Source organism: Penicillium coprophilum (genome assembly GCF_028826855.1).
Source record: "Penicillium coprophilum strain IBT 35676 chromosome Unknown utg000001l_segment0_segment0, whole genome shotgun sequence".
Lineage (NCBI taxonomy): Eukaryota > Fungi > Ascomycota > Eurotiomycetes > Eurotiales > Aspergillaceae > Penicillium > Penicillium coprophilum.
Genome location: NW_026622720.1, coordinates 2,541,677 through 2,562,272, shown reverse-complemented (window position 1 = coordinate 2,562,272; position 20,596 = coordinate 2,541,677). Strand labels below are relative to the sequence as shown.

The 20,596-nt window shown below is 48.0% G+C and overlaps 11 protein-coding genes across 11 annotated transcripts; 4 read left to right on the top strand and 7 right to left on the bottom strand.

Moving 5' to 3' along the window:
- Positions 1-225: 225 nt before the first annotated feature.
- On the bottom strand, positions 226-1,501 carry N7500_000975 (uncharacterized protein; the record flags this gene model as incomplete). The annotated part of the gene is made up of 5 exons (XM_056672121.1): positions 226-590; positions 640-704; positions 759-1,138; positions 1,192-1,259; positions 1,306-1,501. The coding sequence occupies 5 exons, from the start codon at positions 1,499-1,501 to the stop codon at positions 226-228; spliced, it is 1,074 nt and encodes a 357-aa protein (XP_056537694.1).
- A 1,319-nt stretch (positions 1,502-2,820) lies between these two features.
- On the top strand, positions 2,821-4,512 carry N7500_000974 (putative isoamyl alcohol oxidase; the record flags this gene model as incomplete). Its single annotated transcript, XM_056672120.1, has 1 exon — positions 2,821-4,512. One exon carries the CDS (start codon positions 2,821-2,823, stop codon positions 4,510-4,512), a length of 1,692 nt encoding a protein of 563 aa, XP_056537693.1.
- Positions 4,513-4,832: 320 nt separating this feature from the next.
- N7500_000973 (uncharacterized protein) lies at positions 4,833-6,755 on the bottom strand (the record flags this gene model as incomplete). The annotated part of the gene is made up of 4 exons (XM_056672119.1): positions 4,833-5,469; positions 5,528-5,595; positions 5,649-6,304; positions 6,377-6,755. 4 exons carry the CDS (start codon positions 6,753-6,755, stop codon positions 4,833-4,835), a joined length of 1,740 nt encoding a protein of 579 aa, XP_056537692.1.
- A 480-nt stretch (positions 6,756-7,235) lies between these two features.
- On the bottom strand, positions 7,236-8,354 carry N7500_000972 (uncharacterized protein; the record flags this gene model as incomplete). Its single annotated transcript, XM_056672118.1, has 3 exons — positions 7,236-7,804; positions 7,862-8,236; positions 8,324-8,354. The coding sequence occupies 3 exons, from the start codon at positions 8,352-8,354 to the stop codon at positions 7,236-7,238; spliced, it is 975 nt and encodes a 324-aa protein (XP_056537691.1).
- A 159-nt stretch (positions 8,355-8,513) lies between these two features.
- N7500_000971 (uncharacterized protein) lies at positions 8,514-9,362 on the bottom strand (the record flags this gene model as incomplete). The annotated part of the gene is made up of 1 exon (XM_056672117.1): positions 8,514-9,362. One exon carries the CDS (start codon positions 9,360-9,362, stop codon positions 8,514-8,516), a length of 849 nt encoding a protein of 282 aa, XP_056537690.1.
- A 371-nt stretch (positions 9,363-9,733) lies between these two features.
- Positions 9,734-10,735, bottom strand: N7500_000970 (GILT family protein; the record flags this gene model as incomplete). The annotated part of the gene is made up of 2 exons (XM_056672116.1): positions 9,734-10,256; positions 10,335-10,735. The coding sequence occupies 2 exons, from the start codon at positions 10,733-10,735 to the stop codon at positions 9,734-9,736; spliced, it is 924 nt and encodes a 307-aa protein (XP_056537689.1).
- A 1,863-nt stretch (positions 10,736-12,598) lies between these two features.
- N7500_000969 (hexokinase family protein) lies at positions 12,599-14,546 on the top strand (the record flags this gene model as incomplete). Its single annotated transcript, XM_056672115.1, has 2 exons — positions 12,599-13,218; positions 13,304-14,546. The coding sequence occupies 2 exons, from the start codon at positions 12,599-12,601 to the stop codon at positions 14,544-14,546; spliced, it is 1,863 nt and encodes a 620-aa protein (XP_056537688.1).
- A 926-nt stretch (positions 14,547-15,472) lies between these two features.
- Positions 15,473-16,131, bottom strand: N7500_000968 (uncharacterized protein; the record flags this gene model as incomplete). The annotated part of the gene is made up of 2 exons (XM_056672114.1): positions 15,473-15,726; positions 16,101-16,131. 2 exons carry the CDS (start codon positions 16,129-16,131, stop codon positions 15,473-15,475), a joined length of 285 nt encoding a protein of 94 aa, XP_056537687.1.
- A 14-nt stretch (positions 16,132-16,145) lies between these two features.
- Positions 16,146-16,629, top strand: N7500_000967 (transcription initiation factor IIA subunit gamma; the record flags this gene model as incomplete). The annotated part of the gene is made up of 3 exons (XM_056672113.1): positions 16,146-16,186; positions 16,250-16,397; positions 16,483-16,629. The coding sequence occupies 3 exons, from the start codon at positions 16,146-16,148 to the stop codon at positions 16,627-16,629; spliced, it is 336 nt and encodes a 111-aa protein (XP_056537686.1).
- Positions 16,630-17,028: 399 nt separating this feature from the next.
- N7500_000966 (uncharacterized protein) lies at positions 17,029-18,281 on the top strand (the record flags this gene model as incomplete). Its single annotated transcript, XM_056672112.1, has 3 exons — positions 17,029-17,188; positions 17,247-17,292; positions 17,351-18,281. 3 exons carry the CDS (start codon positions 17,029-17,031, stop codon positions 18,279-18,281), a joined length of 1,137 nt encoding a protein of 378 aa, XP_056537685.1.
- A 27-nt stretch (positions 18,282-18,308) lies between these two features.
- N7500_000965 (uncharacterized protein) lies at positions 18,309-18,833 on the bottom strand (the record flags this gene model as incomplete). Its single annotated transcript, XM_056672111.1, has 2 exons — positions 18,309-18,689; positions 18,759-18,833. The coding sequence occupies 2 exons, from the start codon at positions 18,831-18,833 to the stop codon at positions 18,309-18,311; spliced, it is 456 nt and encodes a 151-aa protein (XP_056537684.1).
- Positions 18,834-20,596: the final 1,763 nt, after the last annotated feature.

Here is a 20,596-nt window from a genome sequence, read left to right as displayed (position 1 = left end):
AACTTTTACGTTTGTACTGTTTGGGGCCCATTTTAGGGCCCATTAGCCCATCGGTGGGTCCGGGTTGAGCTTTGAGCTTTGTTGGCTCCGCGGAGGCATATATATGGCACTCTAGGCCCTAAACAGGAACCTTGGTTTTGTTATGGTTAAGTGGAAGATAGGCTGTATTTTGTCCAACATGTACTCAAAATGGTAGTCTCTAGTTTAATTTGACTAGGACAACCTTCATTGCCTTCCCACGCGATTCGCCAGATCCTCACTATCTAACCATGTGTCGGACTGCCCATCCACGTCCTGCCTATTATTCTCTACATCTGGGCTCTGTCGACTTGCTGTGGCTATAGCATTGCGGCTATTCGAGTTTGCTGATGCTCCAGAATCACTATCAAGCTCTCTACAATTGTCTTTGTTTCCCCGCGTATGTAATTGGAGGTTGGATCCGGTCGAAGGTTGGGGATTATATCTCGAGTCGCCACGTCTGACTTTTCTGCGGACACCTTGCACAAGTGGGTTAAAAAATGGGAGACAGCCGCAGATGGTGGCCACGTTGACCTCGAGGCAAGTCCAGATGGACTCTTTGGCACTTGATGCTGGAACCTGTTAGTTGGAGTCATTGTCTGAGCTGGGACAGCAACGAACCCGCAAGGTCTGTGATGTGGAAATTGCGAAATTCAATCAAGCGCATTAAACTGAAGATACAGACACTGCAATTTGTCAGTAGTAGGAAACAAGCGAGATATCATATTGGGGATTCCCACACTCCACCTAAAGAAAACACCAGCATTAATGATATCTTTTGCCGATTGTTCATTTGTAATCTCCAAAATGCCGGAATCGGCAGACAGAGAATGATAACATCTTCAATCAATGCGATCGAGCCCATAGTCTGGAAAAATTGAACCTGGGCCGCCATGCAGTGTCCTTTCAATTTTTTGTCATAGTAGTATTGTACTGGTATGCACTGGAATATATTAACCATCAGGCTCGCGAAAGCCCATATGGCGATAAATCCGACTAGACAGTTGGAGATAACGACGTATGCACGGATGGAGCCGAAAAGTCGTTTGATGAAGACGACAATCGAGATCTTCACAAAGGCCATTGATGGGGCCCAGAACTTCTGTATCATCCATGAATCCTGTGGCGGGTTAGGTTTCCTATACCTCAAACTCGTCATGTACCATCACCTACGAATTGAATACGCCTCCGTTGATATTTTGGGAGTGATGCGATCGGCAAACCGATGCCATTGAAGGCGGCTTTCATGATTAGTATGATATCACCGAATCTGTGGGAAATACTCACTATCTACTACAAAAGCTGTAACACAATAGGAGATGATCAGGCCGGCTCCCATTAGATAATCTTCAAGGTGAAGCCCCACCGCTTTCATTCGCCTGCAGTAGAGGCGTAATAGGTAGGTGATGGTCGCCAACCCAGCCCCTACAACCGGCACGCTAATGAGGACATTTTTCCAATATCGATTCGTCTTGTGTTCCATGTTGAGATGGAAACATGTTGAAGTTTCTGCGAAAAAATGAATACTTAGAAAAAAAAGACATTTTTCTCCAGTCATCGAGGTGACGGTAAAGTGGCCGGCTCGGGAAGGGATCGACCAGAGCGGAGGGCAATCGCCCCACCAGATCTCTAGTAGATACCTAGGTCGGTACGGAGTACTCCTCGATCTAGAGGATTTATGAGCTCTAAAATATAGAGGCTTACTTCGAATGAGAAAGTGGTACTGGCGTATAGATTTAAAATTTCATATGTCGAAACGTACCGTACAGAAACTAGAGGGATACACTTTTTGCAAAAATGATACTCAAAAGATCACGTTGGGAAATTGTATGGAGTAAACTGTCTGAACTCTTAATATTAGACAGAAAGCCCATATCTATGGGCTTCGTACCCTTGTAGATACCCTGATACAGTTCGTGAGGGCAACATGAATGGAATCATAGAAACAAGAGATAGGCGAACTCTGTCGGAGCAAACACGTTGGAGCAGTTTGAACACTGTTCGAAATTGAATCCCATCCTTTGCTACAAACTGGATACAGCTCATATTCAGGAAAGTGTGATGAGACTTTCACGCATCGGAGCCGCTCATCTCGATTCCGTACGAGTGCGAGGCCTTCCAGGGTTGGCATATGTGAATGCCAAGGCTTACGGAAGAGGTTTAGCCTGGAATCCACTTTGAATTACTGCGACTGAACTGGGATTTCAAACGTGTATGTATTTGTTGGTCTCTTGTCTGTTTATCTTCAAGTCTTTACGAATGATAATCCATAACCTGTGGGGCAGTTCGAAGGGGTATGCGAAAGTGATGTGACGACATCCCTCGGACGCTTAAACCTCATTTCAAGAATTCCTCCAGTTCATTTGCCTTACAGGGGACGTCTCAGAAAAGTCCAAGTCCAGCCATTCGATTTTGGGACCAGGAACTCCCCGGTTGCGAGTTCGGTCGATATTTGGTATTTGGTTGGTATCGGACGGCTTGGTCTGTCTTGTGGTCGGCATGATTATGTCTAATGTAAAGAAATGGGTGAGTTGGTGAACTTATTGATGGCTTGAAAACCTAGGACAGAGGGGTGTAAGGCAGGTTTGACCCGCCATCACTGGCAGCTAGAGACTGCCGTAATCCATTCCAACATTATCAGCCAATTATTATATAAACCTGGTTGATGATCATTTGCCTGGGCTGGTTTAATTAAACGTTTAAGATACTCGCTGCCTTTTAAGAACCTGTTATTTTATATTTCTATCTTATCATTGCTTTTTTTTTTTGTGGGTTTTATCGATTTCTCTACGTTCGCCGAGGATGTTGGCCGGGTTTTCTGGGCTGGTCTTATTAGCCTTATTAAACCATACTTCTGCGTGCACTTTGAAGGACTTGAATGTAACAGTCGGAGGCCGAATCAAGCATCTCACTCCTTTCTCTTTACCTTGCTTCTCCAGTTATAATGGGAAACCGGTGATCCGCGACAATACTGCCTGCGCTGCTATCCAGACGAACTACTCAGATCCATGGCTGCGGACAAACTCCCCTAATGGATACATGAACAATCAGGATGAGATGTGGGCATCTGATCCCCGTAATCAGTGCCTCCTCGACAGCAACAATCCCACAGATCCCCTGGCATTTGAAAATGTCACCTGCCGCCAGGGCAATCTACCCTCTCACTATCTTGAAGTGCGGGGCGCAAGGGATGTGGTTGAAGCTTTCCAATTCTCCAACTGCTCCGGCAAGCAGCTCGTCATCAAGAACAGTGGCCATGATTACCTCACCCGTAGCAGTGGCCATGACACGCTATCTCTTTGGACTCGAAACCTGCGATCTCTGCACTACAGTGCGGACTTCGCCCCCCGCGGCTCCAAAAATCCTGCTCTCAGATATCCAGCCATCACCGTCGGCGCCGGAGTCAACTTCGACGAGGCGTACCAATTTGCTCACAAGAACAACGTAGCCATACTCGGTGGTTACTCACCCACCGTCGGTGTCTCAGGGGGCTGGGTCCAAAACGGCGGCCATTCCATCTTAAGCCCTGTGTATGGTCTTGGTATCGACCGTGTCCTTGAATTCAAGGTCGTTACCCCAGATGGTGTCTATCGTACTGCGAACAAATACCAGAATCCCGACCTCTTCTGGGCTCTCCGCGGTGGCGGTGGTGGAACTTTTGGCGTAGTCCTCGAAAGTACCCACCATGTCGAGCCTGCTATCCGCTTTGTCGCCGCCAACATCAAGTTCCCCAGCAACTCCACCAATATGCTTCCATTCATGGAGATTGTCGTCAACAACACCCTTAAGTGGGGACAGGAAGGATGGGGCGGCCACATCACCGGTAACACACTCGTCAACATTTCTCCATTCCTCTCTATCAAGGAAGCCAATATGTCTATGGCAAGCGTAATCGCCTACGCTAAAGCAAACGGCGGCTCCGCTACTATCGAAGAATTTACTTCTTGGTACCCATTTTATGAGAAGTACGTCAAGACCACCTCTGTTGCTGTTGGCGTCACTCGCTTCCCCGGAAGCCGACTGATCCCCCGCTCCATCTTCAAGACCCCTGAGGGTCGCATGAATCTCATGAATTACTTCGCAACTATCCAATCGCTGGGCCAAACACCTTACATTCCCGTTGTCGGACCAGTATTGTACAACTACACCGAAGGGTCGACCAGTGCTTCTCCCGCCTGGCGCCAGGCTATCTGGGAACTGGGATCGGGTGCCTCCTGGGAGTGGAACGCTACACTTCCAGTTCGGAGGCAGAAGGTCAAATCCATTCAGAACATGACGGCCATTATTGAGAGTATCACCCCTGGCAGTGGCGCCTACAGCAACGAGGCCAACCCGTTCACTGCTAACTGGTCCGAGGCGTGGTGGGGTGATAACTATAAGAAATTGGTGAGCATTAAGAAGAAATATGACCCTCAAGGTTTGTTGAGTTGCTGGAAGTGTGTTGGTTGGAAGGAGTCACAAATTGCCGATTCGCCCTTTGCTGGGCTGCTTTGATGTCAAAAGAAACTCGAAATATACACCATTAGGCGTACATAAATTTTAGGTTTTGTGCACCATATACAGACTCTTCGCAATTATGAATTCTCATCTTGATCAGTGTCTTTGTGATTTATCACTTTCACTTCTTTGGGGTCCAGTTCTTGCTGTGGTTTCGCTATTCTGCACCCAACCTTCCTTCCAGCTCGGATGCCTACATATCTTTGCCTTCGTTGTTGACTAGGCCTGAGTATGCCTTTCAAACTGCGATTCAAGTATGAAATCGAGCGTTTTTGGTTGCAAGACAGTGTAATCCCAAGCAGTCATTGTTGTATCAGCTATATGATGTACACAAGCCTTCTATCCCCAGTAGAATGCTCTAGATCATCCCTTCTTCCACCACCCATAAGCACATCCCGCTCTTCGCCCTGATCAACAGGACCAGCCTGTACAATAGTATAAGTCGTTTCGGAAGCCGCCCGATTCATCCGCTGTAGAACAATCCGCAGCCCCACAGCCAAGATCGCAGTAACAACCATGAAAAACGAGCAAGTAGCCATGCCCCGAGTATACCACGGCCCGTCGGTCTCAGGATACAGTCTCGTCCCAAGTAGGGGCCCACACTGTCCGATGATATTGAGAATGGCAATGCTGGCGCCTTTGCCTTCCTTTTCGACTCGGTTATCCATTGACCATGTGATGATGAGAGTGATTGCGGAGAAAAACCCGGCCGTGGCGGGGTAGACACATATGTAGCGGATGGATATGTGAAGCCATTGTGGCAGACGTGAGTGGAAATAACCCGTTGCTGCAATCGCTAAGTAGGCGAGCGACGAGATGAGGGCGTGGGCTATTAGGTATGGGCTTCGGGAGCGACTTCGGTCTGACGCGTATGCGGTGAGGAGGACTACGACAAAGGCGACGAGATAGGGAGGTGCTGAGAGGGCTTGGGCTTGTAAGGAGGAATATCCCATGCTGTAGGTTATGTAAGGTTGCTGTCGATGTTATGAATGGGTGCTGATGCGGGACGTACTCTTTGATTATAGTGGGCAAAAAGACAGGCATGGAGCTGAAAGCAACGTTACAGCTGAAGAACATGAACTGTAATAGATATGTTAGAGCTTTGCACACGCCCAAATAGAGCTGTCACTTACGGCCGCCATATAAGCCTTGGGATCCGCTGCAGTTTTGAGAATTTCTCGCCAGTTAAATCGACTTCCATATGATTGCTGGTAATCGTCTGTGCTTTCTTCGAGACGCTGCTGAGCTACCACTCTTTGTCGGCGACTAAGAAATCGAGCCCGACCAGGGGAGTCCGGTATCAAAAACCAAGCAAACACCGCAACAATTACACTCGGAAATCCCTCCACAAGGAACAGAGTTCGCCACGGCGAGATCGGGCCATCGCTGCTAAATCTGACAATCAAGTAGGCCAGACTGCTGGCAAAAGATGTCGCGAGCGGTGCCGCTGAGATAAACAGTCCGTTACGGAAAGCCAGTTCATGTCTGCGATAGAACAAAGACAGGTAAAACGGAACACCTGGGCCAAAAGCCGCCTCGGTGATTCCGAGCAGCGCCCGGAGAACAACCAGGCCCCAAAAAGAAGTAGCTAGACACTGGAACGATGCGACAAGTCCCCATCCACACACACATAAAGAGATATAGATATGCGGAGGAACGACACGGTACATCAGTGTCATCCATTCGAAGAGAATGTAAGTAATATAAAAAGCAGTAAGTAGCCATTCATACTGCGAAGATGAAAGTTGTAGATCGTCTTGTAGTCCTGCTATTCTTGCATTTCCGATGTCTGGATAAATCATCAGTACCTATTTGCAATCACAGGGGCAAACACTCCGCTGTGTGGAATAACCAAACGTACTTGAGCGGTCCAGGAAGGCGAGCAAGTATAGAAGGGCGAGAAACGGAACCAGCCGTCGATCAAATTTCCTCACTACTTCGCTCTCCTCCTCTAATGTGTATCTCGGGCCTAGACCACTCCGCGGTAGCTTACCCTCAAGCTCCGCTCTGGTGTTGTAGTCGCCGTCATTCTCGAAATCGGATAGAGGATCGCCAACATCTAGATGGTCATCAAAGTTGGTTTCCAGTCGCAATGAGCCCATGGGGGATTTTGTGGGCGCTGGTGCTGGATGACCTTCATCTGAGCCATACGAAACTGGAGTAAATTGTGGGTTTGAGGAGGTGCTGGAGCTGGTGGAAGATGCATTATTGCCCGCTGCGGAGGCATGAAGGTCCGCCATTTCTCGGGAGAGACACGGTTTGGGGTCGTTCTATGAGCCTGATTCTTGAGGTACCGTCTCCATTAGGGAAGAAATTGTGTTTTCTCCGAAGTCGAAATGGAAGAAAATAACAAGATTCCCCTCAATTCGCGAGACCGGGTGACCGATGTTGATCACCAGGGCATGGATCTCCAGTCCGAGCTGGGGCGGATTATGTCATCTGCACACGTGGGTTTGTGATTGGCGCTAGGATGAGAGTAGCTTAGCGTGGAGCTTGGCTCTATTAGCGACCATGGGTTGGAATTCTATACTTCAGTCACCTCTTCTACCAGTAGGAGGATGCTTGCTTGTGGTTTTGAGCTGAGATTTCAATTTGAGACTAGGTGTAGAGTACATGACTGTCTGTAATTCTCCCAGAGCAGGAATGAAGAAAAGGATCCCCCCCTCCCCCCCTAATTCAGAGCGTATCTTTCGATCACGAGCTCAGGTCCCGCAGTGAGCCTACGAAGGACGGTAGGAGTCGAATGCACGGCTATCCCATCCAATTCTTCTGGTGACATGGCTATGATCCCACGCACCCTTGTGGCTATGGTCCCATGTATCATTTTCAGGAACATACCGGTCCCAACGGTTGTATCCTGCGCGGTAGTCCCCGTGATATCCATAAGGCCGGTGAGGGCTGAGGCTTGGGCTGCCCCTCGAGTCATTATCCGTGTGCTCAAACTTGCGCTTGCGACCACCGGCGAGCTGGTTTGCGTGTGCTTGGCTGACCTGGATGATGTCTTCGATTTCAGGGATCAAATCGTTGTCTTTGTCGACTGACTTCAGGTATCGCAGGAGGTTCTCGGCAGTGTCACGGAGAAACCGAACGCTGTTAGTTCGCTCGCGGTGGCTCTCGGTGACTTCGAGGATGTAGTAGTCAGCCTTAGCCTTCTGGTACACCCGGATGAGCTTTTCGATATGGTGAGATTTGGATGGGCCAGAGCTGTGTGGTGACTTGCTAGTCTTCATATCTTCGGTGACAGCTTCTACATCATCAACTCCAATGATAGGTATCTTGGGGATAGGGCCTGGTAGCTTATGTTAAATTACACAAAAATAAATTCCGTCAAGGTGCAGCGACATACCATTATCCAGGATGCGCTGGGCAGCGAAATGGGCAGCAATGACAGTGTTGCTCTCATCCTCTGAGCGACAATTCTTGATTTCCAGATACTCGGCCAGGTAGAACTCAAGGAGACCGTAATGCTGCATAGTGTGTCCCTCATCATATAGACGCAGGAGAACACGGTCATAGATCGTAACCTGGCCATCATCATAGGACTGCGAGCGGTGGCGGATGGACTTGACCTGGCGCCTCAATCCATGGAACAAAGCACGAGCATGCTCGCGGTTGCTAACAAGCTCTTGTAGGAGTTCGCTTGGGTTCATCACCACACTCCACTTTAGGTACAAACTGTCCTCCTTACCATGCAGCCCGCGCGACACGGCACGTTTGGTATCTGAAGAAACCATTTCACCTTATCAGCATTGCAATATAGCGATTTAGGAATCGGATATGGGTGGGGTGAAGTCTAGAAGCAACCTACCACGCTGTTTTGGATGAGATGGTGGCGGCATAGCGAAATCTCTCGCGGCAACGACAATAACCGCGAGATGTTGATGATAAGGATAGCTAAAAGGGAGAAAAGGGAAAGAGAAGGAAGAGGTTCGTAGAACTGATCAAACAACAAAGGCGACAGAGCAAGTACGTAACTGGATGATTGCCTTTTCTGGGTATTAGCGAGAGCTGGAAGCATGTCTCCCCTGTAAGCCATATTGAGAGATCCATATTTTCCTGGCCATGAGCGCGACATCTTCTTCTTTCAAGATAAAGTTTGTGTCTCCAGCTCCTTTTTGTCGAAGATAGATATCTTCGTAGGGGATCTCAATCCGTCCATTGAATTTTGGACAATCCGATGCAGGATCTCTCACAACGTCCATCCTCTGGGATGGAAACACTGATACTTGTTTTGCACTTTGAGAACGATTTATGTCCCATTTCTCGAATGAGATTTTGCCTCCACGACAGTGTACCGTGATCGACATCGCGGCTTTCACGTCCCCTTTGCTTTGGCACAACCAAAATTCTATGTCTTGCTCTACCTTGCGGCGGGGTTCCAACCAAGCTACTTCTATCGCGAAGGAAGGCCACGTTGTTTCTCTTCCAATAGGTAAGTCTGAAGGGGTCCACGCAAGATCTGGCCTTTTTACACGCCCGATCTCGCCTCTTCGGGCGGCTGTCGATGTGGGCAGAAGCGGATATTCGGTCCGCTCGTCACCAATCCAAGCATTGAATACTTTGGAGAAAGCTCCATGTGCTATCGCATGAACTTCTGATTCCATTTTGATGACAAGATGGTTGGCAGGATGGTCATAAATTTCCCATGATGATTTGAGAGTTTTTTCGTCCGAGTTCACAAAACAATCAAGGAAGGCACGTTCGTCAATAGTGAAAATAATATAAGGGTTAAACAACTCCGTCTTCTCTTCATCCACTTTCTCTCCCAAAATTTGGAGAGAATGCTGGATTCCTTTGAACTCATATTTTGGCGTTGTGGATGGCAGAACCTCTTCATAGGGCATCATATTGGTGGTTCAGAATTTATGGCAGTAGCTTAGCGCAAGTTAAGCCATCCTCGATATATTTATTTCGATAGAAATTACGAAGGAATATCATCATTCGGTGCCATCGGAAAGTCACGTGTCGGACACAACATACAACATAGTTGATTTGCTGTGTTTATACACTCTTAGAGTCTAGAAAAAGAGGCTTGGCCTGACTGTCAAGCTATACTTGGGTAGTGGATAGGTAGAAAGACCCTCTAAAAGGTCCACAGGTTGATATTATGCATACCTAGATGTGCAGTAAGAAATCAATGATTACACTGATCAATTTATCATGTCCTATCATATGGCTTTGAATGGATGGTATGGACGATAAATCATCCATCTAGAACTTAGTTTCTCTCCTTCCAAAGTTTTTCGACTTGATCGACCAGGGTTGAAGGCTGACTGCCCTCTCCATTCTGAGCACAGTTCTTCCACTCGTTACTATCGCGGATGCACCACACAGCATCGTCGAGGCGTACTGTGCAACTAGTCTTGACGCCGAGTTGCTCGCCATGTGTCGCACTCTTGCGCAGCAGCGCAAGGCCACTGAGTGGTGGTCCGCCATCATTGCCATCGTTCGGATCATCATTCTGCTGGCTTGCACACTTGTTTAGAGAGTCAAAGTCAATCCCATGCTCCATTGCACACTGGTGGACAAATTCGCGGTTTGGAATCCGTGCATAGTCATTGAGCAGACAATTTGCAAATCCTAGCGACCGGATAATAGGCGTCCTTGGGTATTGAGGTGGAAGAGACGCTTCGTCCGCAGTGGGAGGGAAAGGAAGGTTGGCCGCACAGAGCATGAGCATGTTACCGATGCATTCACCTGGGCCATGCATGCACTCTATCTCTTCAGAATCTTTGGACACGCTGTTGTTATGATTAGTTCAATGTTCAGCATGGAGTCTGGTCCCATCAGTTCCTCTCGATATCTGGTCTGATACTCACCTAGCAATAAATGATAGCTTGAAGTCTACCTTGTCACTTATTTTTTCCATGGCAGGTAAAATAAGTTTTTGTAAGCAGTCCCGGGCATCTGGACATTTGCTCATGATGTGAGCCTCGAGCGGTATCTTAGTTTGCTCGAGTGTCTGTGCATCAGGAGTGAGGCGTGCCAGCTGTAAGTAGTTGTCAAAATCTTCTTGAGCCTCATAATCATAGCGCTCCGTCTGTTGAGCTGAGTGGGTACATGGTGAAGACGGCCTTAGAAGCACGATGTAGCCGATGAAGAGTAACGCAATGAAACCGATCCGACCCAAATAAGTGATGGTGCTAGCATGCGCACGACGATCATGGTTTGACGATTCAAGGGTGTCCTCATCTCCCTTGTGGAGTGGTAGTTTCTCCATGATGGGGTAAAATCCGAAGTGACGTTGTTTTGATAAGATCATGTGGAGAGTAAGGAGCTTTCACTGGGCGGTTGCCAAGGCCATTACATAAGATCTTCCACATCGCCCCAGGCCATTCATTAAAATAAAGATGCAGCCCTGCAATTAATATGAACTGTTGGTTTAGTTGATATAAAGAACCTAGCCCCCTCTGTGCTTCAGTGTGTTCCCATTAATCTTCTACATTACGTATGTTGGTCCAGGCCATATGATGTATCCGTGTTTTCGTCCGATTAGGCTACACTCCGACTTCGGAGGCGATTTGTATGGGGCATCGACTAGCTTAGTTCAAATGGCCCAAGGCTAGAAGCGCCGGGATTTGTTAGGTATGGTCTGTGAACAGGCCGTGCATAATGGCTTATGGATCGCGTGCTTTGAGGCTCGTACTTGAAACTTACATTTATGGATGTGATAGCATGATATTATGCCAAACACGAGAACCATCGGACTATTTGCCGATTTGTAAATGACCAATCACAAGGCAACCTCACCTTAAGGGCAGTTGGAACCGACTCCCGTCAGATCTGACAGTCTGATGTGGCGGGTGTCAGCGACCGATCGAGACCACACGGACGGGTTCATTCCCGTTGAATCAAAGCGAGATGCGCCTACCTCTGAATACGGGTATGTCCGGCCCGATCACCACACGAGTGCCACGAGTAGATATATTGTATATCGAGGTTGGGCGAGGCTCGTATCGAACGAATGCCAATATTGGAACATGATACTTTGGCGATACTTTGGCGCGATTTTTCCAAGCCAAAAACCTTTGACCCCGCCAATGTTCCTTGTCGTAAAGAGGTATGGAGTACGGAGGGTATCTGTAGATTAGTCCTCGACTTGGAAACGCCTTCAACCGCGCCCTATAGGCTCGTGTTTCGTCTAATCCTGAGCCAAGACTGGAGAAACTGGCCGGGATACTCTCTTTACCAAGGGCTTTAGCCGGATATACTTAAAGTAGGGTTACATAGACTTCGATAGTAGAAGGATATAGCTTAGAGATTAAATTTCCTAGGGTTTTTCGCCAATAGAAAGTCAACCGGGGTGCTCAACTTGTCCCCGAACAGCGTCACATCGCCTCGTGCCTTCCGATGGTCGCATCTCATCTCTTATATATTGACTCTCTTACCTAGTTATAACAAGGCATTCAACCCTTTGGTCATATCTGATTTGGATCTGATAATAGCACCCCACTTCTGACTGTTCTTTCCGACTATACTTGAACCCAAACACATTAAAGGTACTAACAAAATTCCTTGGTCAAAGCTATCTGTTCTCTTCTGCATTTCCTTTTTTACCCTGTCTTAAGTAGGGAGTTTTATACTTCCATTCTTCACCCGCTCCCTCAGGGCATCTAGGGATATTATCCCCCCCCAAGAAACACCCAGTATATAGTTCCTATCCCCGAATCCCTCAAAATTATTTATTGTGATCAGGACAAGGGCAATCAGTACATACCCAAATTCCAGGGGATGTAAAATACATATGGGGATTTGGACCTTTCTGGCATGATCGTCGTGTTTTCTCTTTTTTTTTTCCCCCGCAGCCCGACCTGCAGACCGCGTCACCGAAATGTTCCCTTTTCCCTTTATTGCAACCTCGCTAACACAAGTGTCACTAGCTGGGGCATTGGATTAGCTCCGGCTTTTCTCCACAATTCAAATTTTAAAGGATATGATGCCCTATCTCGATTGCTAAACATTTATCCTACACGTCACGATTGAACATAGCTGTGTCAGCTCGTTTTGTCAAGCATTTGCAGGCCTTTGGAGGATTATTTCATTTATTTTTAATTTGGAATAAATCTTCCATCTTCTATCCTCCATGGTTTTGCTCAACTCATCGTCCAAGGACGAGCACAACATGCAGAACGATTCGATTGAAGATGGGGAACATGAGGATACCGGGTCGGAATTAAACGCCATTCAACAAGAACATCTGGCGCATCATCAACAATTGGAAGAATTCTTGTCACCATTGTCTCTGGATGAAGCCGTGCTATATAAACTAGCTCGGCGGTTTTCTACCACATATCGCAACCTTGCCCTGACATCAGACCAGCAGTTTTTGCCAACACCTGTGACTCAGCTTCCTACTGGTCGGGAAACTGGTCGCTATCTAGCGATCGATGTAGGAGGCAGCAACCTTCGAGTCGCTTTTATCGAGTTGCTTGGAGAAGCCGTGGATTCCGACATTCGATTTACAGATGCCACAGAAAGGTCACAGGACACCATCCGGAAAGCCCAGCGCCAGCGGGTGAAGCGAACGCTAGAACGAGCTTGGCCTATCCAAGAGCATTTTAAGAAGGACAAGGCCGAGGATCTATTTTCTTGGATCGGTGATTGCATTGCGGAGGTGATAGCAGAGAGTCTATCATCGGATGCCACTAAAAAGGATATTCCGGCCGAATTAGATATGGGAATTACGTTCAGTTTCCCCATTATGTGAGCTTTATTCCCCTATTGCTTGTGTTTCTGGTCTTTTTTTATTCTGCGCTTCGCCGTTTAGTCTTATACTAACCATGCTCAGGCAAGAATCATTGGCAGAAGCCACATTAATGCCCATGGGAAAAGGCTTCGCTATGTCATCAAATCTCAATCTTGGCCAGATCCTTCTGAATGGATATGACAAACACACAAGGCGCCCTGATGATGAAGATGAACCTTCCACCAAACGTCGAAAGCTTTTCGCATTACCAAAACTGAAAATTCAAGCTATCACCAATGACACAGTGGCCACGCTAGCTTCCCTTGCATACAAGGTCAAATCTCTACCAAACAGTAGAGTCGCCATGGGTATCATTGTGGGCACTGGCTGTAACGCGACCATCCCAATGAAGCTCAATGCATTGCACGAATCTAAGGCCAAAGCTGTGAATATAATGGAACCTAGCGCTGTGGAGACTATCGTCAATACCGAGTGGACTATTTCTGGTGCTGCACCACCGCTCAAGGAGCTCAATGTAACCACGAAATGGGATATCGAGCTAGACCGGGCCTGTCCACGCCCAGGCTTCCAGCCCTTCGAATACATGACCGGAGGCCGCTACATCGGTGAGCTGATTCGCTTGATCCTATTTGACTACCTCACAACCGTCACCAAATTATCGAAAGGCTCCCTTCCTGCAAACCTCATCCAAGCATACGCCCTAACAACCACATACATCTCCGACCATGTCGCCAAAGCCCGATCTGACAACGACCTCGCCCAAGACTTGAATAAATCTCTCCCTCCGCCAGAGAGTAGTGACTGGCGCTGGGATGACCGAGCCGCGGGCGCATTCAGAAAGATTGCTCGTACGGTACAGAGACGATCAGCTGGGCTGATCGCCGCTGCAGTGGTCGGACTCCTATCCTGTGCTCGCGAGATCGAACTCAAGGAAGACAGCAACAGCAGCTCACCTGAGAATCCCGCTTCGCCCCAGAGCAACGGTGACGCCATTACTGAATTTTTCCGTGCACCAGACGCTGCCGCTGCAAGCCTCAACTCTTCCGCTGTTGCTGCCAATCACGCAGCTCAAGAACATGTCGTCCCCGTCATCGATCCCACGCCAATAGATTGGCAGTCTGGTCCTGAGGAGCTCGTCGTAGCTTACACTGGTGGCATTATCCAACATTACCCGCAATTCAAGGAGATGTGCCAGCAATACATTGATCGCCTTATCATGCGGACTGGTCCGCAACGAGGTGGTAAGTCTGTTTTCTTGCGGGAGGCCTGCGACGGTGGTGTCATTGGCGCTGGTGTTTTGGCTGGCATGGTTGTTCGGAAATGAGATTTCCCTTGAAGCGTTAGCAAGCATTTGTTTCTCCTTTGGTTTTCTTTTCTTGGTGGTAATCAGCAATGCGAAAATGGTTCGTAGCTAGGTGTTAATGGGATATTGTCTGTTTATTTTGTCTTTATTTCGAGTTGGGACTCATGACATAGAAATGAAATTTGATTTCTACCTGTGATCTATTTCAGACGGTGGTAATTTCGTTGGTCTACACTTCCATTGAATTTGGGCTACTTTAGTTATCATCCCTCTGATACGGCTTGCTATCTTTATGGTCTCTCATTTTTTCTGTCGAAATTCAACGCTCTAGGCGAGACTTCACCCCCATTCAAAATCAGACATTGAGACCTGGCATATGAGACACTGCCGGGAACATTGACAGGACATGCGTGCACCACACCCACTCGGATCCAAGACCCTGCGTATTGCAAAGAATTTGCCCTCAATTACGAGATGAAAACTCACCAAAAGCGCATGTCCAAGAATATTCCAACCATTCCGACCCGGAAATTCAAGCAAGAGCATCGTGGCTGATTGCGTGGCGCCGCCGAAACATCGTAATCGGAGAATGCAGGAACACCCGAAGAGCGGAATGCATTCATATGCATGACCGTTGATCGGTATCAAAGAAATGTCATATCCACCTGGCACACTAATTAAGCAAACTCAACCGAAGCCAAGCCTGGGTATCCTCATATATTGTGTCGGAAACAAAGTTCAAGAAGTCAGTCATGATGGATGCCTCTCATTCCCGGGGCTCCCGGGACTGGAAGAGGATGACGACCGAGAACATTCTTCCCCCACGTGTCTTGGCATCTGGGGCCAAGCCTACATTGCAGGTCATGAGACCTCACTTAGATATGTTTCCGCGATATTTGGAGCTGATCAAGATTTGTTCTTGTGATAGGTTGGTGTTGAGGATTGCTTCAGATTAATCGGAACATGTTGTTGCGCACGCCACGCTTCATAGCATTCGGTTTGCCATCTTCGTATTCAATTCCAGATGCTCCTCCTCCTCCAGACATTTGCTCGAGCCGCTCGCGAAGCTCGGCATCGGCTTGGGAGACAGTTTTAGCTTTGGGTTGGAGTGTGTGGCGCTTGTTGTCTTGGTTCGAAGAGTACTTGGATGTCTGGTTGCTTTCTTCCTGCTTGGATATGGAAATTTGGTTGCCTTGTGAGTCTATAGTTCCGTAATAAAATACGTTAGTTCTGACAAGGGTTTTTGAGCGGAACTGACTGACCTTGACCTTTTGATGGTCTGAATAAGGTTGTTGATAAGGATCGTACACAAACAACGTGCAATTGACTGGGTAATATCCTATATGGAAGGGATCGAGGCCCCAGACCTTTTAAAATCATGCTGCAGTACTTATCGAGCTTGCAGTATGCTCAATGAGAAATATGTGAGAACAAATAACGCGTACAGACACATTCAATTCATCTGACACTGACGCAATTCAAGATAAGACCACCCACGTGACTATAAGAAAGTCACGTGCAGCCGACCGCCCCCGCGATTCGGCCAGCGATCATGAACTTGCTCTTGACACTCACTCCCCCGATATTCTTTCGACGAGTCTGCCATTATTTCATCTCAGAATGGCATCCGTAGCTTACTATGAGCTTTATCGAGGCAGCAGGTATATACACTTGATGAGTTGAAGCGAACCGAAAGCTCCAAAGCTGACTCAAGGAACCTTTAGCCTCGGGCTATCCCTCACCGATACTCTCGACGACCTGATCAACGAAGGCCGTATCGAGCCCCAGCTGGCAATGAAGATCCTCGGAACCTTTGACAAGATTGTCACTGAAGTTTTGGCCGATAAAGTTCGGGCCCGGCTGACCTTCAAGGTACCTAACTCATTCCGGTTCAGAGAACACGCAATATTGCGATCACAGTTCGAGACTAACCTGTACATTCTCCTGTCATTTTTAGGGCCACTTGGATACATACCGATTCTGCGACGAAGTCTGGACCTTCTTGATCAAGGATGTATCGTTCAAGCTGGACAACCAGACAACCGTGTCCGCGGACAAGGTGAAGATCGTGAGCTGCAACAGCAAGCGGCCTGGCGAGGCTTAAACCGATTCATGCATGGGTAGAGATACTGGCGTTTTTCTTTTGTTTCCCTCGAATGGTTGAATGGGCGTTCCACTGGCAGTCCGTTCTTGCTTTCGGTAATATATCCTGCACAAGGCGTTTGAGGCGGTCCCAGTTCTTTTCATCTTGCATTACCAATGTCCAAAATGGCATTAGATACCCAAAGAATGAGGTTGTTACTCTCAAATTTTCCACTTCGTAGAAAATACTTCGTAATGAAGCACCAGATTGAGATGTTTGCGTTGCCCAGAATGTGGGTGACCTCACCTTATCGGCCATTAATGGATGCCTATCGGCAGTTCTCTTTCCCTCACAGTAACCTTTTCCCTGAAATCGCGATCCCAAGCGACGTATTCATTTTTCTCTATATTATCTTGAACTATGCCCAGGAAATTGCCCTGGCTTCAGGCCAAGAATACCGTTGCTGTGAAAAAAGAGTCAACACCGCGGAAGCGCGTGAAGACGGAACCCAATTTTGGTCACGACCTCACTCCCAAGAACCCCCGAGTTTCTCCTCCCAGTCGCGATTTCTTCAGATCCTGTAGGTTTTGTTCTTGGGATGTTTTTGAGCAAGTATAAAGTCTGATCATTTTATACAGCCCAAAGTCCGCCGACCTCTCCTATCAGACGCTGTCCTTCCGAAGAGTATGATCGCAATGAGGCTCTGCACAACCGGAAAAAGTCGCTAATAAGCACATTGCAGATTTCTAATTGAAGGAATTCAACACGATGATGGTTGGGTCATGGTCGAAGACGAGTTCTACGCCGTTGCCCAAACATTCACTCAACACCTACATCACGCGGAGTACCTGCGACGGAGAAAGGAAGTAAAAGCTCAAAATGCAGCCGGGATGAAAGAAATCAAGAGGCCTACAGACAGCCGCACCCCAGTCTCAAATGAAGTTGAACGGAAAAGAGAAGCTGAAGCGCTGAGGGAGCGACAAAAAGCTGGGCTCGCGCAGATAGGATACGGAGCAGTCAGCGAGAAAGATGAAGATGGAGACGAAGATGATGAGAGGTGGGCTGGGACACATCTTCACGATCTCATGACGAGCCCACGAAAAACACGATCCTTAGCGGGAATGTACGGACCTAAGTCCTCTACCAGAGCTGCTGCGGGCTTTGGACAGGCGCTTACTTCAGGTTCTGGACGAGCTCGGGTGAACAGTATCGGGAGTGTGACTGAACCATCAAGGGCACTAGAAGTTCCAAGCACTCAACTGGATGAAGAGACGGCCTCGGGTTCGGATGAAACTGACGGTGACGATCTTGATCTAGAAATCCAACCAGTCGTGCTGCCGGCTAGAAGGACAAATACCACTTTACGAGAAATTCAGGCTCACGATCAAGCAACGCCACGAGCCCGGCAGCAACTGAACATACAGAGCACGTCTACGTCAAAATCGCAGGTGAAGCCGGCACACGGGCGACCCAGTCCAGCGAACGCGTATAAATCACGGGTTCAGTCGCTTTTTGACGATCTTGATGAACTACCAGAGTCATCTCAGATAAATAAGTCTATTTCTAACAATTCCCAGATACCTCCTGCAAGACAACCGCCTGTAACGGGCGGAGGGAACACCTCAGATCCAAAGAAATCCCGGCACAGTGAAGTGCCCACCTTCTTGTTGTGACCACTCATGTATCAATCCACAATTTGTTTATGAACACGCCGATTCGGCGTTTCGAATTTCTTCCATCTTTATCGATTCGGCCGGGGCCTTAGTTTCGTGACCTGCAGCTGATGTCGATTTCCACCATCGGGGTAACTTCATACGTTTTCGGAGGCGGAGTGCAGTCTCACGCTCATCCTTCGAACCTGGGCCCGCATTTTGCTCTTCGTCGATGATGGTAGAGACATCATTTCGATCATCGTTCTGTCCTTCTCCACGGTCGCTATGCGGCTGTCCTGGGACGTAAGCGTGCTGTGATTGACTGGTCAGATCTGATCGTTCTGTCGGATTTTGGCTGGGCGAGAGAACTGACTCGGCATCGGAGAAATAAGCAGGCAATTCTTCTTTTCGGAAATTAGTGGGAGGACCCTATTTCGTACATTTGTTAGAGTCCATCTTTACGACGCAACCCATCCCCCGGATCTCTACTCGACTTACAATTTCAATAATCCTTCCCTTTTCGCGTCTGAAAGGCGTCTTCAGACACCGGAGAATTTGCCGAAAGCATTCCATGTTGGATTGATGGTGTTTCGATTGATCCGATCGGCGGATAAGGAACTTTATAAAGAGCTAAGCGGTTTGTGGAAGCTTGAAACAATGGCTCTCCCAGCTAGAAAGTCCTTGAATGCGAGCAAGGAAACGAAAAGAACAAAGACAACGCTTGGAGGCGAAACAAATACTATACAACGAGTGACAAGGGGAAACGAGAGACTGGGATGACAACACCCAAAAGCAAACAAGAACAAAAGATAAAATAGGTCGCAGCTCCTCTACACCATTGAGGCGTGTTTAGAGAGAGAGCGTTAGAAGATGGGGCGATGGTACATATATTAGTAAATTTATCTATCGGCTGCAGTATGTACATCTATGCTATTCCCGGCGTGTCAAGGACAAAGCGATCCACAGTCTCGCCCCGACTAGGCGACAACCGTGCCTGTGGCATGGACAGGATGACAGGCTCGGCAGGACCCCAATCTGGCAGTTCACTCCCCTGGCGGCAACAGTGGGTCCTCCCTGGGACCTGGATTGCATCGGATTGGCTTTGAGCAGAGGGTTCCGAATGCCTGGGATCCCCTTCGACCTATTCCGGTTCCTATTGGGAATTCAGGTCTTCATTACCCGAGGCGATCGTTACTACGGATACCTCTCTATATGCGGAAAATATACCCACGATCTGCTGCAATTCATCGGATGCAATACGAAGTACTCCGTACAGCAGATGGGCATTGCAGCAACCATGACCCGCAGGCTGCAGGAAAGATATGCTGGAGTCAGAGACCCATGCAGATTAGGTATTCGGCCCCCAGTGGATCGAGTGGGAAGCAGATCGGACGAAAGGGGTAAAGGGGAGAAGAAGCAAAAAGAACCTCGTGTTCTGGCGAAACATATCCCTCTCATTCTTCGTGTCCCCTTTTCCACTTTTGGATTAAAGACCCATCTCGCGTTAAAGTTGCGCATCCTGTTTTCCCTGGTGCAGGGTATCTCAATATTAGCCAGCTCCCGATCCCTGAAATCCCCGTTTGACGGGTCGGATATGTGCATGAATGAACCCTGTGAAGGTCTTGGAAGCTCGCGGGAAACGGGATTCCTTGTCCCTAGCTGCGGGGGAATCAAATTTCCTTCTTCTTCATGCAATCTCACTAGCTTAATTGGAATGTCTCTTTGCCTCGTTTCCTTTGTCCTTGTCTCGGAAGCCGTTATTTTGAGGCCCGGTTGTCGGCAAGCAAGTCTAGACACTTCTTCCAAGGATGTGCCGTCGATCACTAATCCTATACCGGATAGCCGTGTCGATCGACCATGAACTCGTCACTGACAGGGATGATCCCATAGATTATCTCATTAATAATGGTTGAATATGTGCTCATGATCCGGTGTGATGGCTCCTGTCCCGGTGTATCTGATAGACCTGATCTTGGAAATCAGGTATTTACACAACATCGAAGACAATAATCAAGGCAATGATACTCCGTAAGTCCTTCCCACATTAGCATAGGTGGGACATACGCAAGCCACATTGCCACTCCTGAAATGAAGCAGGTTCCTCGACTCAGTTTCCTTTGTTTCATATTTCTCTTGTTTCGTATTTCCTTTGTTTCGCTACAATGTAAGCTCCGCTGAAAGGTTCCAGAAATGCCACGAATTCGATCGAGACAAAAAAACCTTGCGGATGGCTGCGAGGCTCGGGAATGGTTGGCGTTTAATATTTCGTGTTCCCCTTGCATTGGGGCTATGTCAAGTCAAAGAACAGCTCACACAGGTACCTTTAATTTTGCTTG